At 42.2% G+C, this 19266-nt stretch overlaps 2 protein-coding genes across 2 annotated transcripts in view; both read right to left on the reverse strand.

Moving 5' to 3' along the window:
• Positions 1–6881: 6881 nt before the first annotated feature.
• On the reverse strand, positions 6882–17411 carry CNTF (ciliary neurotrophic factor). Its single transcript, XM_036880437.2, has 3 exons — positions 17279–17411; positions 12036–12195; positions 6882–10932 (listed from the first exon to the last, which is right to left on the reverse strand). Exons 2-3 carry the CDS (start codon positions 12147–12149, stop codon positions 10444–10446), a joined length of 603 nt encoding a protein of 200 aa, XP_036736332.2. The 5' UTR covers positions 12150–12195; positions 17279–17411; the 3' UTR covers positions 6882–10443.
• ZFP91 (ZFP91 zinc finger protein, atypical E3 ubiquitin ligase) overlaps positions 13868–19266 on the reverse strand; it is a 62158-nt gene continuing 56759 nt past the window's right edge. Inside the window, exons 10-11 of the mRNA XM_036880428.2 lie at positions 17967–18066; positions 13868–17651 (exon numbers count right to left, since the gene is read on the reverse strand). Coding sequence (XP_036736323.1) covers positions 17141–17651; positions 17967–18066 — 611 coding nt within the window. The 3' untranslated portion in view covers positions 13868–17140. The remainder of the gene's footprint in view (positions 17652–17966; positions 18067–19266) is intronic.

Raw genomic sequence — 19266 nt, forward strand, 5'->3', positions numbered from 1 at the left:
ATATTGTAAAAAGACTGTGATGCCAGGCATTGTTATAGCACATTACAAATGTTAACTAATTTAAATTAAATTGTCACAACAATCCATGAGGCAAATATTGTATCATTCTTAGTTTACAAAAGAAATACTCAAGTTAGAAAGGTGAAATAAGTCGGCCAAAGACACATGGCTTATAAACGGTCGTGATGAGAGTCAAATCCAGGCAGTCTGTGATGGTATAAATGAAGACTTTATACTTCCATATCTCCCTCATCAGTTTCCCATACATTTGCAAAATACCAAAAACGTAGTTTTCAAACAAAATAGTGGTCCAAACTTGTAACATTGAAATACCATTCATTGCGATGCTGGTATGTAATACATTCATGTTTTAAAATAAAAAGAAATACAATTAAACAAAAAAATTTTTTTTTTTTTTGCAGTATCAAAAGGCTGGGAATCACTAAATTATAGGCAAACAAATCAGCCAGATTGGGAGCTCAAAAATCAGGCAGGGGTTCTAGGAATCTCTCCTGAGCTTCATGGTTTGGAGAATCCAGACTGGGGAGAACAGGGGCTAAAAATGGTAAGAAAGAAAGACAGAAAGGTCTTCTTTCTTTCCTTTAAATCATACATTCATTCATTCTTAAGCAGCTCCTAATAAGGATGACACTTTACAAGTGCTGAAGATGAAAACACCACGGGAGAAAATATAGGAAAAAATCTTTGTGACCCTGAGTTAGGCAAAGATGTTTAGATGTGACAACAAAAGCACAAACCATTAAAGAACAAATTAATAGACTTTGAAGGAAACCAGAATATGTCATCCCAAAATATGCCCTTTGGCATAAGAATTATTTTGAGTTTAAGGGCAATTAAGAAGCAACAGATGCAGAAAAAGCTCTCCCTTTTCTGCCTAAAGGCAGGATATAAATTGTTTTACTAGAGACAGATTTACCAGCTCAGAGAAGGTACTAGAGGAGTCCGCAAACAAACCTCACTCCATTAGTTTCCCCCCTATGTACCTCCCCACAATTTGCCGCCTTTGGAAGCCTAGGCTTTCCCTTGTATTGTCACTTCTCTACAAATTTATTATTCCTTGTTGAAGATGCTGTATAAACTGGAATTCTAAACTACCATTTTGCGATCCTTTTGGTTTAGATTTCTCCTGTGTGATGCGCATCCGTGTTTCATAACTTTGTTTTTCTCTCTCTTGTCATTCTTTTTAAAGAATGTTAAAGAGTCCCAGCTGAAAATCTAAGATGGGTAAGGATAAAGCTTTGCTTCCCCTACAATTTCATTAAAATTTAAAACTGAGGAGAAAGAACGAAAGCTCTGAAGCATAATGTTCAAATAATTCTGGGGTCAGCTCAGGCTGGACACCTGTTTTTGTAAGTAAAGTTTTATTGGAACACAGCCACACTCATTTGTTTATGTATTACTGCTTCCATGCTGCAGTGACAGAGTGGAATAATTAAAAGAGACCTCAGAGCTCACAAGCCTGAAATATTTACTATCTGGCCCTTTAAGAAATAGTTGGCTAACCCTTCATACAAAACATAGACTGTCCAGAGGGTCCAAGAAATATTGATCCCCTCAACAGTAGAATAATGAAATGGGGACTGAGGCTGACAGACATATGGTCCCTACCATGGTCCAGTTCCCCCCAGCCTAGAGCAGCTTCCTCCTAGAATCTGGGTCCCCTCCAATTTACCCCAGTGAGTCAAACATTATCCTTTCTGTGAAAAAGGTTGGAAAACATTGGTGTAAAACAGTAATTATTCTTCCACCACATACCACCTTCTGTTCCCTTCATCACTATCTCTACCTGCCTTCTTTCCTTTCTTTCAGGTTTCACTTGGTGAGCAATCGACATTATGCCAGAGAAGACACAGCCCCTGCCTGCCTTCAAGGAGCCCACACTTCAGCAGGACAGAGGCATATACACAAATAATTAACATGCCGTTTGGTAAGCCTATCACAGTTCTGGGAAGAAAAAAATATGGCTTGGACACCCAAATACCTCGATTTGAATCCCAGCTCTGCCAATTACCAGCTGGGCAACTTTGGGTGAGTCATTTAACCATTCTGAGCTTCAGTTCTCTCATCTGTAGAGTGAGAATGATAATAACATCACATGCAATGGTTGTTGCGAATGGGCTGCTACACGCAGAGACCTAATTCAGTGTCAAGGAGCTCAATAATATTGTCTGTGGCAGTAGTCATAATAGTAATCAGTAGTAGGAGCAGTGGTGATAGTAAAAACATATAAGGTGCAAGTCACAGTAGAGGAGAGAGTGGTGGTACAGGTGTATCGATCAGGTATGTTTTCACAAAGAAAGCGACATGTGATCTGGATCTTGAAGCAAGAACAGGAGTTGGTCATTTGGAGTGGGAGGTGGGGCACAGAGAGCATAAAATAAAGAAAATGAAACCCTTTTTAGGGTATTCAAATTGGGAGATGCAATCTGCCTCTAAAATGAATCTAAATTCCTTAGCCTGGTGTTCGAAGTCTTAGCTGAGCCCTAAGCTTCCTGTCTAGCTTCGCTCCGTCATTCACCTCCCCACTCCCTCCTTCGTGCTTCCTGTGCCCCACATTCAACTCAACTTATACAAAAGCCATACTGGTGATCTCCAGCGCTACCGTCAATATCATTCCCCCTTCCGTGATTCTTACCTCATTTATTCACTACCCTCCTACATGGGAACGGGTACTTTCATTTCTCCCTTTTCCTTAAACTCACTGTTCTCTCCCCACCTTCACATGTTAAATCCTCTGCCGTAGTTTCCAGAGCTGTTATCTTTTCTCCTTCCTACTGTCCCTTTAAACCCACGTTCCCCTGGGTGCTGTCAGAAAGCAGGTTCCTTCTGACTGGATTTTATGATTCACTTTTATCTAGGAGGAACAGCTCTTTGTTTTGTGTACACTGACTTCTGCCAGGGTTGGTTGTGTGCCCATTGTCTGTGTTCAGCCGTTAGGATAAAATCCAAATTCCTTTCCACATTGTCTTATTACTAGTGAGAGAGGAAAAAATGTAGCGCCTGATGTCCAGAGGTGACCTGATGTTCACAGCTGGCCTGCGATATTATATAAGCTGGTCTGAGGCTCACGGCCAGTGAGCCTAACCAATCTAACCAATCTCATAGAATAACAACCTCACACAAAGGTACCCTGAGACCATGATAAGTGAAACAAAACAAGGCCACTTCATAATTTTATCAAATCATAGAGAAAAGCAAGGTCACTGGGCCATCCACAAAATACACACCCAGAATTGCCCCCACAACAGACAGCAGCCAATTTAGAGCAAAACTGTGCTTCCCTAGCCCTCCCCCAAGTCACCCAACCAAATCCTAAATCCTGAAATACTCCCTGAGACGTCCCATAGTTCCCCCCGGTGTGTGCTCTTCCTCGTTACAACAAACCAGCCCACCTGTTTAGCTGCGGCTGTGCTTCCCCTGGTCCTGGCTGAGGTCCCTGGCTTCACGTTGCTCCCTTGCTCGCCTAGTTTCAGCCCCATCGGCCTCTTCCAGACCCTGGAAGCCTGGAAGCTCATCCCCGCCTCAATGCTTTTCACTCAGCCGCTCCGTGACCAAACTACCCAACCCTCCGGTCTGTGGGCGGCGGGCGCCTCCTCATTCAGATCTCAGGGGAAAGTACCCACTAGAGAAAGGCCTGTAATTCTCAAAACTCTCTAAATTGTGTTATTGTGTGTGTCTGTCTTCCCCATCAGAAAGCAACTTTTGAAAGATCAGGGGCTATGACTCTGGACTTGGTGCCTGTAACATTTCCATGAATAACTGAAACATATCTTACCTTGAGATTAATAGCATCTTCTTAATGGGCCCCTCTGCCTCCAGCCCCTTGCATCTCTTACGTAGCTGCCTGACTTACCTTCCTAAGGCAAATGGCACCATTGCTCTTCAGAACCCTTCCTGGCTTCTCTCTCCCGGGCTTCATTGCCTCGCTCCTGTAGGTCGCCTCCTGCTGCGGCTCTTGCGCGGATGGATCCCTGAAGCTCCGGTTGTGGTGAACGCTCCCAAACACGCCGCATGCCTTCCAGCAGCCCCGCCTTGACAACCGCCGCTGCTGCTACCCATTTCGTTCTTGCCTGTCCCTCCCCCCCCTTATTTTCTCCTGAGGACAAAACTAGCCATTTTTCTCAAGCCTCCCTCCCGAAGTGTCCCCTTTGGGAAGCCCTCTTCAACCCTTCCTTCCTCCGGCTCCGCACAGCTCATTTTCGTATTCGGGGTATTACTGACCATGCCTCACTTCCATGGCGGTGGCTCGTGTACCTGTTGTCCTTCTCAGGAGCCCTGGAGTCTTTTCAAGGCAGGGACATACCAGCAATCCAGGCCTCTGTCTCTTCAGTTGTAAAATAAGAATCTTGGTGCCGTGGGGAGGAAACCTTTTCTTGTCTTCCTTTCTAGTTTGACTGGTCTCATAATTAAATTGACATAAGACAGAGGGACATGAGAAAAACAAATTTAATTTCATAGGTACAGGAGCTCATACAAATATGAGACCCAAAAGTGACCAAAGCAAGCACCTTTACACCTTTCAGACAAAGAAACAATACATTTGTGAAGAACTGACGAGACAAGAAGTTTGGACAGAGGTAGTGAATGAGTAACAAGGTGTGCGTAGGCAGCCTTCTGGGCTCTGAATGCCTTCTCCCTGGCATAGGCAGATCCCTTTACCTCCTGGTGCAGGGAGGGGACCTTTCACATGGGAGTTTTTCCTGCTTTCAGGAGGACAAAGGAGGGTATCTTTTTTGCACTGGCTGTTTCTTAAGGTGATTTAATTTAAAATAATATGCCACAGTGGCACATTTTGGGGTGGCCCACTCTGAACTCCATCAGTACCTACCTTGTAGGGTTCCTGTGGAAAGCAAATGAGGTAATCCATGTAAAGCAAGTAGAGTGAATATTGGTATAGAGTGAACACTGTATAACTATCTGCTACTCTAATACTCATTTCTATATTCTTAGTACTAGTGCACAACAAAGTAGGTATTAGTATCTGTTGCCATTGAGTTTGATTGGAGTGGGGCAGGAAGCTTCTGAAAGACTGAAATTGGCAGCTTAGAACCAGGTTGGAAATTTTTTTAATGACCTACTAAGTTATGTATGTAATTCCCAACCCTCCCTCCACCTCAAACTTTGGGGATAGGAGCCAGGGATCATTAAGTAAGAGAAGGGAGTCCTAAACCTTACCCAGGGGTGTGGTGAAGGGTTGGTCTGAACTAAAGTTAAGACATCTGCTTCAGAAGTTTTTTAAAAAGCTTCCCTGGGTTCCTTGTTCAAAGGACACTTATCCTGAAAGGAGTAACATAGTTAACCATTCCTTCAGAATGTATCCCACTTTTCCCATATCAGGGGAGGGACAGGACATAGGGCCATCGAATTACAGTAGAGATCGGGGGTTGGGAGGCAAGAGAAGTCTGGGTGATGAGTTGCCCTTCCCAGAGCTTGCCAAAACTTATTAGAAGTAAGGGTGCTAGAGAACAATGGGTGCAACAGATACTAGCTGCTTCTCAAGAGGCAGTTGGCCTAATGGAGAAGCAGGGAGGTGCAGTGGGGAATGCCCTGGACTAATGCTAATTCCTTTCCTTTTGAGCTGGGACACTAGGGCAGATGACTAAACCGCTGTGGCTCCCTTGTGCTGTTTAATGATAGGACTGAACTAGTAAATTGGAGTTCCTGCATGAGGAGGAGGGTGCTGGTGTACGGCAGAGTGACCCTCAGTCTGAATGCATGCTTTACCACAACCTGGGTGTGCCTTGGTTTGCCCATTCCCTTGGCTTCTAGATCGCCTGCCAGCCTTATTCAGAATGTGCCTACCTCTGCCTACTATGAAAGCCCTCTTCTGGGCATAAAGAAGCCTGAATCTCAGCTCTAGAGGTGGGTGATTCCTGGAGGCTGTATGCCTGACTGGGTTGGCCTCTAGTGGACAAAGGCTCACAGGCCCAACAGGGTGAAGTTTAGGCTCCGACCGGATGGATCCCAGGAAGCAACTGGTATTTCCCTGAGATACTCAATAGAGCTTTCTCCTCAGTGGAAGGTCTAACATTAATCCAAGCTATTTGAGATGGTAGATATTCCTGATGTTTGTATGTCATTTAAAAATACCTTTAGATACTGTTTGTCTAAACCATGTATCAACCTGTGAAGTTAGTTATCATTTCCATTTCATAAGTGAGGAAGCTCAGAAGTGGCTTGTCCCAAAGTTTGGAAGCTTAAGAGGTTTTGTCACAAAGATTTGGTACAAGTCTGTACTGGCTTTATCCAAGGGAAGTGAATTACAGAGACGGATAATGGGCTTTAGGCAAGACGACCTCTATTGCTAGGTGTCCCGTGGCAGTGGGGTGCAGTGGAGTAAGCCTTCGAGCCAAAGCCAAAGCTCCCCTCCTGTCGTGTATGAGAGGGAATCTGGGCAAGGTAATGCTCATTCTCATTCCCCTCATTCTTGAGGTAACATCTCAGGGTATTAAATCATAAGTGCAGTACCACCTAGGACATGCAGATAAAAATGCACCATCTATTACCAGTTTTCCTCTTTTCCCCACTTCATTTCTACCTTCAAACTGACTACAAGTGAGCTAGTCAGCATTCTTCTCTGTCCTTCAAAGGCTTGATTGGGACTCATATAATTAAGCCATACAAAAGGAAACCTTCCTTATGTGCAGGCTAGCTGGTGGGGTGGGGTGGGGGCGGTCGACGTTTCTGGGCTGACTGGCCTTGAGAGTTCTTCCCCGGGGGCCTGGCATCATCATTTACCCAGCACGCTTGACTGAGCCTATCCCTGGCTGGGAGGATTACATCTCACCCAACATTGAAATCACTTAAAATTTCCCTTGTTCATCCAAAATATACAAAAATAAAAGAAGCACCTCATGGTCTTGCTGAGGCTAGATCTTTATTGTCAGCCATTCTTGCATCTTTTATTTTCTGCCAGCGATAGATGGATCTAAGTAATGTATTTTCAGAATCACATGCACATGTATTTTCTTATCTCATACACCACACACATTTTATCAAAAGATCAAATTATATTTTTACTCTGTCTTTAGTTGTAGGTCAGAGTTCTATAGAAGCTTTTGCTCGGAAAGATGAAATATTTTCACTTTCACCGTTTGAATGTACCAACATTCAGAGTGTTCATTCTTGGGTCTGATGGTTGAAGCAGGATGAGGCAGGAAGCCAAACCAATCTTTTTAAATGCCCTGGCCTAACCCCCCACCCCCCACCACCGCACCAACTGAAGTGATATCCAAATTCTTTTTCCTATTCATGAATCCTTTCATCATCCTTGTGGAGCCCCTCTGCTTTCTGCATTTCTCTCTTCTTAATTCAGGGAGAAGGTATTACTTACTTCACCAGGAGCTAAGGATTCACCAAGTCATTCTAAACACCTTTTCAGGTACATCTTCCTGAAGTATTTACTCATCCTCCCATTTGACCAGTGGGCACATCATGAGTCATCCATTGGGCTTTAATCCACAGCAGCCTGAAATAACAGCAATGCCAGGGCTATGACCTCACTTTATTAAAACTTTCATGTCCCTCAAACCTGATTATCTTAAAGCTAATTTTATTCCGTGCTTAGTCTTTAAGTTTGTGCCAATTTACAAGTCCGCCAAACCACCCTCTTAAATCAATGCAAGAATTTATCAACTCTCATACATGCAGCTCCTTGACAGACTTAGGAAAACTGAAGCCTTCTCCCCACAGATACAGGACTTTTCTGGAGGCAGTGAATGGAAGGAAACCTCTTACAAAGTAAGAGTTAGGGACTAGGAACCAAATTTCTGCCTTTTCATATACACACACACACTTTATGTATATATAAAAATATGATTCCCCAGAAATCCTATCCATACTTAGATCTAAGAAACAAGGGAACTAAAATATAAAGATATCACTTCTAGGTTGTGGATCCTTAAAAAAGACATACTTCCGGTATCACCATTATCCCTATTTGTATTGTATCCATACACAGGCCTATTGTCAGTCCCTTATTTCAATGTCTCATCCGTTTCAGATAAGCATGATGCAGTGTCTCTACATTCAGATATACACATGTGTAAGTCTTTGTTATTATGGCTAAGTGCTCATTTCCCCCTTTATTTTTTTCTAAGGAGTTTCCCCACACTTCTATTGAAGCATATTGCAAAATTTTGGAAGAAACTGATACCCAGCTCTTAGCAGTGGGGTGCACTCAGTAGACCTGCTGCTTTTGTGGCCTAGTTGAGGCGTTCTCTTCTCTTTCTGCCCATTCTACTGTTGATACGTATACCTTTTCTGGACCCTCTGCCACTTCAAATGTCGTTTCTTACACATAATATTCCTTCATATGCAACTCAGCAGAGCTTAAGCCATACTTCACTGATTTCTGAAACTTCTGCAGACATCTGCCCTGCCGCATTTTCTGAATATAAAAACAAAACACTTGGAGAGAGGTCACTTCCTTCAGATTCACCCAGTTTGTCATCAGTTATTCCCCAGTAAGCAAGAGCCTAAAATGCTTTAAGAGCTTCATATTAATTAGCAGATACTTTACCAATAAAAAATACTGCTCTTAAGCCAAAGAAACAATTTAAATGAGGAAAAGCTTGAATGAAATAAGCCTCTATGCATTCATCTGGGAAGTATCTACCTAAATCAAAATTATAAATAAAGTAAAACTGAACCATAAACCATAATGGCAGCTGGGTCCAAATTTTGATTATTGCTTTACTTTCTTCTAGCCAAGCAACTGTTCCGTTTTCTTCCTAATTTCTCTTTGGTACAAAGCCAACTTCTGAGACACAGCTGAACTCCCCTATCCTCCGGGAAGTGATTTCTGGTCCTCACTGCACCCCTTCCCTTAAGACTATCTTAACACTCAAACTGGTGCCTTCCAATTCCAGCCTAGTATTGATGCCTTGTATGCATAGTCTTGTTTCTACACACACACAATAGAGAGCAGGGCCTTCCTTCCCCTGTACTGCCACAGTGCCTAGCCCAGAGTCCTCTCCTAATACTGACTTCAAGGAATTTTGAACATGAACCCCTGTGGGAAGACACAAGACACCCATCCCACCCCACGCAAACCATGGTAGCTGCTGTCCAACCATTGGTTCACGTATGAATATACAGAAGCCTCAAATAATTAAGTAATTGCTCTCCCCCACCCACCAATCCAGATCTTGTTTTAATTAATTGGTAAAATAAATGATACACCTGAGAACTTTGAGATCCACACTACACTACTAGTTCACAGGTCTGACTGCAAAGACCTTTCCTATTAATGCCCACATTGACTAGCTGATGCCTTTCATACTGTTTCTAAAAAAACATTAAATGCAGAGCCCAGCTCCTTTGTTATAAACCAAGAGGGCTTTTCTGTGTATTGTTTCAGAATCGCTGGCATTCCCACTGGGAACAGAATGGGCTTCACCCTCTCCTCATGACTAAGCCCAGAGAATGTGTGGTGAAGGTCTGAGACTTTTTAACCTGAGTAGTATTCCACCCAATGTCCCTGGAAGCTTGGGTTAGCACATGATTACAATGTGAGGTAACCTGGTGTAAGCTGTCTCCACTGCTATACTCAGGAGCATTAGGGGGCACTTTAACACAGGCTGTGTTGTACACAGCCCAGCTTCCTAAATTTGTAAGTCTGGTGGGCCTCATCTTTTCCCCGAACAGAATGTTGAGATCTCCAGTGTTCCATCCTTTGCCAAGCACTGCCAGCAAGCACTGCGTTTAACACTAAACTGGCACTGTTGACCTATCACGACATGTAATGGGAAATGGGAGTTGGCTTTTTCAGTGATGGGAATAGAATACATGGATACATTTTCTAACCCTCTGTGGCAAAGAAGTGCAGGGAAAGAAGTTCACAAATGGGCCTCAAAAGCGAAGGGCATACAGGCTTTGGAATGAGAAAGATGTGTTCAGACTTGGTGTTTTGAACCCAAACTCCTTGAACAAGTCGTACATTTCTGTGAGCCTTTTCTCTCATCTGCCAAGTGGGAGTAAGACCAGCTCCCTCAACACTGTAGTGAAAATTGTACATAAAACCCTTGGCATACTGCTTCAATATAGTAGACACTCAATAAATGTTAGTTACTATTTTTTATTATCCAAGAGTTTCAACCGGCTAGAGTTAAAAAGATGTTTATCCTATGAGGCTGTTCAATGCCTGTAAAGGTTACTTAGTGAGTAGGAAAGGTTAAAGCACTGAAGTGGAAGGATGTTGCCCCTGCCCCCAGTCCCTTACAGCGCCCCCCAACAGACACACAGGCACCACCCCATCCCCCATTCCCCCTGAAAACCCATATGCCTATCTGTCCAGGTCTCTAACCCTGCTTGATGAAAACTCCTGTGGTCTCAATGGTTTTCAGTACTTAGAAATGGCAGCATGAGGCCTCAGAGAACAAAGCACATCCCACTAGAAAAGAAGAGGGTCACGAGTAACCTCTACATCTTCTTGTCTTCGGCAATGTATCGGCTCCCATGTGCTGGGATCCCAGTCTGAGGACAAGAAATGACTCGAAGGTCATGGATGGACCTCACTGTCCAGTGTGAAAGCTCTTGCAGCACCTTCAGGCCCCACAACTTCTTCTCAAAGAGATCACCATCTCCAACGGTAACAGGCGTGCCACCAGCCTCACTGGGAGGGATCTTGTGTTCCAGGAGCACCATTAATTCCTCCATCTGGTAAGAAAAGGCAGCAACTTGGAGTAGAAGCGTACGTATTGCTTGATGGAAGTCGCCTTCAGCTGGAGTAAAGTGCACCCGCTGGTCTTCTAAAAGCCTGGCCAACATGACATGGAAGGTGCGGTAAGCTTGGAGACTCTCTTGGAGCCGCTCTGCCTCACTCAGCTCGCCCCACCGATCTGTGCTGGCTGCTGGCACTCCATCCACGGAGTCCAGGTTTATATTCTCGTTCAGGCCCTGATGCTTCATCTGGCCAAGGATACAGAAAAAACATCACATCTTCAGTGATTACCCAAAATTCCCTAAATCTCACACAAAATCTTACTCGCCGCCCCCTCCCTGACCATGGTCAAGGGTCCAGACTAAAGAAAATAAAATGTCTAGAATAGGAACTCTTCATTTGGGGTCCAGGACTGGACTATAGGATGATCCTCCTCTCCCTGAATCATACTACTTTTGACTACCTGCTCATTTTTCTTGAATCTACTTCTATTCAGTTCTAAAGATTGAAAACCACTGGTTTAGAATAACTTTCCCTTCCTGCTTCCCACTCTCTCCTGGGAACTGCAGCATATGGAGCATACTGGAGGTTTAGGCATTGTGAACATACTTAAGATGCTGGCCACACCTAGGATGCCCTAGAATTTTCCTAACTACCCCTTCCTTCATTGTCCCCTTCAGTGGTGAGACCAATGAATGGTGATTTTTGACTGGTGGGGACCAGGCCTGGAGTGTTTCTCCAGCAGGCCCTAGGTAGAGGCAGACGGAGATCTCCTTGTCAGAAAACCAACCTGGAAACTCCATGGTTAGCCCCTTAATTTGACACTTCCCAAGTCCCCAGTGATTCTTCTAGGGGACCCTTTTGATAGTATAGGTGACCTACTTAGACAAAGGAACACTTTTGATGTACGTAATTAAAAAGTGGATGGCTAATACTTTGTGAAATAGGTTGGCTTTATACTGCTCTTCTCCCAATTCCATAAACCTCACTCTGCCTTTTGTTTACATAGCTCAAAAATTCATAACAATGTATACGAACAATCCAGACATAGAGGAACCATGGAATCTACTGGCAGAATTCACATTGTGGGCAATTAATTAGGAACAGCCTCCCAAGACATGCAGCCAGTCCCACCTAGAACGCCATGTATATTTTCTTACTCAAGGAACAACTTTCTCCTAACAGCCTAGAGAAAGAGGTAAGGGCACATGAATTTCCTTAAGGGAAGAGGCCATGCCAAATGGTACGTGTCCATATATGAATGCCTGTATGATAAGGCTGTCATGATTGGTATGGAACTGGATCAGAAAATATGAAGTAAAAACAGACAAAAGCAAAACAGGCAACTTACGTAAGATTCCATAAGAGCAGTCAGGTCTGAACCAATCTTCCTTGCTAGCCAGATAGAGCGGCTACAGAGGTCCCGGCGGTGAGAGGTCAGCGGTGAATGCATTGCAAAAGCCATTCCCTAACTCAACTGTCCCAGGAAAGTGAGCTGGGTTTGCTTCTGTCTACACCGATCCAAATAAGAAATGTGACTCTCAGACTAAATCCACTGGGCATTCTCTACTAATGGGATTGTGCACCCCACCCCCACCCTCTGCCTGACTCAGAGGTGGCAGCAAATTCCTGGCTGTGGATTTTTGTGCCTGTGGAATCAAAGGCCCCTTTTTAATCAGCCTTTTTTCCTGCAGCGTCTGCCTCCATCTCTCCCCCCACTCAAGTGCCCAGCCTACTTGTTTTCATGTCATTGTTTTGCCTTTGCACTTAGCAACAAGGTCATTATCACACTAATTCTCATGACACCCCTGCCTAACATAATCTATTTTATATACACATGTAATCAGTCATCTTACTGTCACCTACCTTGTTCTCCCATGTCCTTTTCTTTCTTTCTGTAGCCTGGTAGTCAATAATATTAAGTTATTATTATCAATACAGCTGCCATTTATTAAGGAGCTCCCTGGGCAAGACACTGTGCTAAAGGCTTTAGAACTTTTATTTCATCTTTAGAATAATTCTGTGAGATAAATATTATTTTCCCCATTTAAATAAGAAATCAAGACTTAAAGAAATTAATGTGCACAAAACCCAATAACTAAGCACAAAATTTAAATGTAGGCCTTTGATTCTACATCTGTTTCTCACACTGACTTTCCAGTTTCATTCTTTGGGTTGTTCGCATTTTGTTTGGAAGCGAAGTTTATGTGAGATAGGTCCTTTTAAAAAACAGCATTTTTTCAACTCCAATCCTTTTACTTTGTGTTTAAATGTTAGTGTAATTTACACTTGATTAAAAATCAGCTAAGGAAGCATCACTGTTCTCAATCTTGGTGCCTCCCTCAGTAACAGGATGAGGAAGGTACTGTTTTGACCTGTTCTCTTCCAAAGGAAAGGAAACATCCAATTCTGACTTGGTAACATTTCTGAGGCAGTGTCTCTCAAGTGACAACATGCTTTTCTTTTTGTTCCTATCCCAGTCATACCACTTTGCTTCTCGACAAAATGAGAATGAGCAGGGCTTTAAAATGCGGGCAGGAGTTTGAAAGTGCTTGTAGAGTTGTGTTCTCTTACACTTGACTCAACAGGTTAGAGGATGATGCTAAACTGGGCAGAGTTGCAAGTTTCATCCCCAAACCCAAAGGCACCAATTAACTTTTACTATTTCATATAAGCATTGCCTCTAAACTGAAACACATGCTTCTCAGGGGGAAATTTCCATTGGTAAACAATAAAGAGCAATACAAGGGAGAAAGACACAAAGACTGGGTGGCTGTCAAAGTGATTCTTTTTTTTTGCAAAGTAGTACTTGTCATGGACATTGAGTTTTGTGAAGAAGCATTGATAGTAAATGCTTTCAAAATGTTGTCATTCTGGAGTGAAATTAACCCCACAGCATCCTTCTTGTTCTAAAAGATTAATATAGCCACCTTTCTTAGAATTAGAAGTCTGTCTAAACATGGGAGGTTGGTCTAACTTTGCCAATGACTGTAGAATAATATGGCATCTCAGCATTAGAAATCAAGAACTGAATCAAAAGTTAACTACCTCTCAACAAGAGCAAACAATAGTATCTGCCACATGAAACCTATGCTGAGGGCACCTGGTCTTCTCATTTAGCAGCATCAGTTATTTCACCTCTAGGATAACTGTAACTCAGTACAATCAAGGAAGACAAATTGCTTCCATGAAGACAACTTTTATTTTTCTTCTGTACATATTTATTTTGGATATGCCTTACCTAGATTAAGAGAAAACAACGATTTGAAAAGCAGAGTATCCCTTTTATTATAATTTCTTTTTACATAACCTTTTCAACCTAGATTCAGGTAACTACCTGTCTCTCCCATCAGAGAAGGGTCCTGCACATTACAACAGGCAAAAAAGGCTTTTAGGAAATATTTTAAATTGATCCATTACAATTTTTCAATTTTCTTGAGTACACTGGAAAGTGGGAAAAAGACAGAAGGAAAAATGGTACTTCAAACAAGATTGTAAAAATCTTAGTTAGGTTTAGTACACTCTAATTTTTCTCCAAACAGGTACAAAGGAGGTTCAAGTGCTCTACATGGGTGCTTTTCCTTATCTTATTTACTTACTTTTTTTTTCACTCCAGTAATCCTGGCCTGTGTTTATCTAAACTTCTGAAGCATATTAAGTCTCAGGCAAAATAAGCCTGGGCAACCACAAACAATGGGGAAGCACATCTCCCAGAAATAATACTTGTGTCTCATCTACATTTTCAGAATTTGGAAGTGCCAATTTGAGATGGAGAATATGCAGTGAGAAGGTTATCAAAAGGTAACACAATTTGACTAAGAGTACAAAATGCAGAATTTTAAGATTAAAAGAGCTCCTTGGAAGGACAATGAAGTAAACAGCATGAGCAGAAAGGAAAAGGGAAGAGGGCCTAGGAGAGTTTCCTTATGCCAAGTCCACTATGCTAGCATCCCTTTCTCAAAGGAGAAAGATAGAAGTCCATGAAAAGTGCTTTAAAATTTATTGCAAACTGCTACAATCATTTATTGAAGCAAACTGTAGGTAAATGGTAGCTATGAAAGGGACCCATAAAAGGAGAAAGAACAAAGTTTCTAATTGTTAGAACTAATTTGCTGCTTTTGGCAGGGAGAGGAGGGTGATATAAGGAAGAACATATTTTCCCTCATCTCATAGTTTTCTTTTTTAAAAAATGCAGTTTGCTTTTGTGTAGGTGGCTAAAATATCTGATGACCTACCACTGCAAATGCATGGAGACAAAGGATAAGATAAACGTGACAAAGACAAAAGGTAAGTTGTGGGGTAGAGATGCTAGCTAGTGGAACAGTACCAAAGGGACTTATACTGGAGTGGAACAACTTTGCTATAAACCCATCCAATCCATCTCAACCTACCCAAGTCAACTCCAAGTCCTTACTGTGGGCGGGAAAGCATATTCTACATCTCTTCTATCCTTATTCCATTTTCTACCCCCACATTAGAGGGATGGCAAATCTGCTACACTCTGAAAAAAAACAATAGTGCATTGAAGACTGTTCACTGTAGGTGTCTGACTCCCTATTCCCCAGCATCCCAACCACTGACACTAGTGGGTGTGAAGTAAGCCTCTTTCAGAAATGACATTGTTACCCTTTCTGGGAAAAAATAAATCAAAGAGAAAACTGATAAACTTTGTAGTTTTAGTGTTTGTGAAAAACAAGCTGTTCCTTATTTGGCTCTCAGCAAAACTTCATTCTTTCCAACAGTCATCATACATTTCTGACAAACAATGAATAGGGCAAGCCTTCAATTCCAGCTTCTGAGGTACACAGAAGGATAGAAATTGCCCTTCTAATTATTCAAAGAGGAGCCAAAATAGGTTTTCAGTCCTCTGGGAGTTAAGAACTTGTACAAAAACACTACCTGTCTCCTCCATGGACAGTAATAAGCAATCCACCCCATGAAAATCCCTCTTTCAAGGAAATGGTAATTCCCAGAATTCCAGGTAAAAGCCAAAGCCATTATTATACAGATTAACTTTGTCTATTGAGGCCTTTCCCTTTTCTGAAGTGTTAATAAAAGGGAAACTAAACAGCGCAATTTTCTTTGACCTTAAACTGTACGCACATAGCTCATAGACTATTCCCTTCACTAATGGCAGTGTCCTTCACTAATCGGGAGCTGGAATGAACCAACAGTAAAGCAAAAAAGACAAACTTAAAGCAAGGGGCCAGAGTTGGGTCAATAGGGAAGGTATGTAAAAGAAAAGATGGGGACAAAAAATAAATTCACAAGAGAAAATCTTTTCTCTGTAATTCAGGCCCTGAACAATCCTTCCTCATCCCCTCAAAACTCCCAAATCTCAATGCTCTAAAAACTCAGAGCACTAAATAACCACAAACCTAACATCCTTCCCTAAAAGGCTTCCGAAAAAGCACTAGGCTACTGTAGTGATTTTATTAGTGCTGAGGACCAGCTTTCTTAAAAGGCCACTGGAGAGCTATGATTTTAGAGGCTGGCTATGCTTCTTCAACCCTATATCTTGCCTTCAAAACTACCTCTTATGGAAAGGACCCCATGTCAAAATAATCTAATCTCTCCCAGCCCCACAAAATATAGCAACGAATAAAAAAAAATCAGACTTTCCATTAATAAATAAGGAATCTCAGGTTCCACAACACAAAAACACACACGTTAAAAGTGCAAATTTCTGCCATTAGTCTGGGACTTTTCTCATGTCTCACTGATACAGAGCCTCGTCTTATGGTCAGAGAGACCAGGCAGAGGGCAGCCCCCTCCCTGTTGGGAGCCTGCTTCCAAGCAAGTGAGCACCATTGAGAACCATATGGATGTGTTGGGAGGGGGACTGAGGTGCTGGGGTCAAAGAGGACGGAGTGGTCCCCATGTAGCCTTCCTTTCCGAAACCCAGTGGGGAATGGCGGAAATGGGGGTGAGAGATGTATGCTGTTTTAACAGCTCACCCTGCTAAGGGGCCCTAAAGTGCCAAGTCAAGCTGCCAGCCTCCAGAGAAGAGAATGATATGATACTTTGAGAATATCTGTGCTGCAGTGAGTAGAAGCCAGAACCACAGGGCAGCAGTAAAGGAGAAGGGGTTTAGAGGACAGTAATACACTAGCAGGAGTTAAAAGCTGATCCAGAGCACAGCAGTTACAGGTTGGAAAAGGGGATCAGCTGCTGAGCAGGAAGTCTGCCTGGCTGGAACAGAGTATGCGGATAATGCTTACTTTAAAAGCTGCTTCTTTTTGTCTACCTTCTGGTAAAGGCAGTTTTCAATTTTGTAAAGGGGACAACAGAGGGAGAAGAGGGGATGGATTTATATGTGTGTGCTGTGATCCAAAATGGAAAGAGCAGGCCCTTCAGTTATTTTACTAGATTTTAAATGCTTTAAATTTTTTTTGTCCTTTTTATCTTTTAAATACAAAGTCTGAGCTGTCCCAGTGCCCAAAGTCTTCCTTTCCACTAAGGTCCAGTAGAGTCTGAATCTTCAATCAGAACCTCTGTGGTAGCACCGAGTATATCCGAGTTCATGACAAGCCCTTCAGTGCCCCCAGTGCTGCCACTTCCCACAAAGATCTTCCCATCAGCCATCAGGCTCACCCGTTCTGTCCCACTACAGTAAGACTTTGACATCCCTTCAGCTTCTAGCAGGAGGCACTCTCCAGAGGTGGAGTTTCCCAAGGACTCAGGAAGAAGAGGAAGACCCTGACCATCTGCAGGTTGTGTCAGGGACTCTGGGTTAGTGCCCAGGATATCTGTGCTGGTGATGAGGGCGCCTGCATTGGCAGCCAGAGCCTCGGCAATCAGCACCTCAGGGTGGCTTTTTGCTTTGTGTGCCACTACGCTGTCCTTCTTCTCAAATTTTTTGCCACAGATATTGCAAGAGAACTGGTAGAAGGAGTCTGCATCATGCTTCTTCATGTGCCAATTAAGGGATGCCTTTTGCCGACAAGTAAATCCACAGATCTCGCATCTAAGGAGAGTAGAAGAAAAAAGGCTGATCAAATAGAGAAATAAAGAGACTTCTTATTCAGGGTCAGGGTGAGAACTCAGAGGCAACATATATATGCAACAGTCAGTAACATACTTCTTGTGAAAGATTAAGAAAAGTTGCTGGATGGAAAACTAATCTGATTTTTTCCTTCTGTATGGAAAATAGAGGAAACAGAAAAAGGTCACTGAGTAGGCTCCCCTGATCACCACCCACTCTAATATGGTAGAACAGCAGTAGCAGCTGAGATGTTTGTAAAGGGGCTGAACCAGCAGACCATCGTCAGTAAATACGCACTGTAATGGCTTCTCGCCAGTGTGAATCATCCGGTGCACTGCCAGATTGTGGGAACTCTTGAAAGCCCGAGCACAATATTCACAGATATAATCCCTTTGATCTAAGAAGAAAAAAATGGTTAGGTTTCCATTTAGAATCTCTCTCAGTATTTTTTCCTAGCTTACAATTAGCAGGCATATTTTTCAGGCATGTCAATTTAGTGTAAAAGTAATAGTGTTTCCAATTTACAAACACTTTGGATAAAATTCCTTAAATATTAGTTTTCATCACCATTTGTTTTTAATCCATACATTCAGTAGCATAAGACCTTTAAAAAAAGCACCCAGATAGATATATGAGAACTGGAATCCTGTTCTCATTTACCAGTAATCCACATCTTAGATATACTGCTTAGCAAGTAAACAACTACAATTTCCACAGATTTTATTCTTTAAAACATTTTTTTTTCAGATTGTAGAAGCTGAATGATTACATATAAAGAACTTGACAATCAAACAACAAAATATGGCATTCTCTAGAAGAGAAGTGATCCACATTTAAACTGCTAATCTTATCTTCCATTTCAGGTTTAAAATATGTTACCAAAGATAAAACAATTTAAACTTCTCTCAAAAGATTCAAGTTCCTTCTATCAAATATATGCAAACAGTACCTGTATTTCTTCACCTTATTCTCCTACCCTACATCTTCTGCACCATTAAATAACCTCCCTCTTTCACAATCCCCCCAAATTTCACAGGATTTTTGATGAATTTGGTAACATGGTGTGGAATCTGAGGCAAAAAACCATTGTATTTAATTATTCCTTATCACTTGGTTCAGGGTATTTTTGTTGAATGAATGACCACTACATTTTCTATGCCTTTCAATTAAAATTATCAACCATCACAGTGAAAACACAATAAATTAAAAGGCAAACAATAGCCAATTTAATCCTATACTTCACCCCAAATAGTTTTAAAACAAGTATAGGAGAAGAGCTAAGGTTTTCTCAAGTTTAAATGTAATTACAAATCACCTGGGGGTCTTATTAAATGAAGATGCTGACACAGCAGGCCTGAGGCTCTCTGTAGCACAAGTGATGCCAATGCTTGTTGGTCTAGGTTCTCCAGGATGAGTAGCAAAGTCTAGAAATGCAGTTCTAACCCAGGGATAACTCTTACTATCTCCCAAGTTTGTCCACTTTTCCAGCTCCATAGTAGCATGGCAAACCAAGGTGGGGCATCCATTTATTTAAATAAATTACATTTTCAAAGTAAGTCTGTATGTACTAATTTAGAAGAGGAAAACTCTCTACAAT

The sequence above is a fragment of the Manis pentadactyla genome, chromosome 9 (genome assembly GCF_030020395.1).
Source record: "Manis pentadactyla isolate mManPen7 chromosome 9, mManPen7.hap1, whole genome shotgun sequence".
Classification (NCBI taxonomy): Eukaryota; Metazoa; Chordata; class Mammalia; order Pholidota; family Manidae; genus Manis; species Manis pentadactyla.

Excerpts from the sequence above, each read along its gene's own strand:
- CNTF (XM_036880437.2), bottom strand. The coding sequence starts at position 12,149 with ATGGCTTTTGCAATGCATTCACCGCTGACCTCTCACCGCCGGGACCTC. Across the intron at positions 10,933-12,035 it reads CTGCTCTTATGGAATCTTAC|ATGAAGCATCAGGGCCTGAA; the intron begins GTAAGTTGCCTG and ends ATCCTTGGCCAG.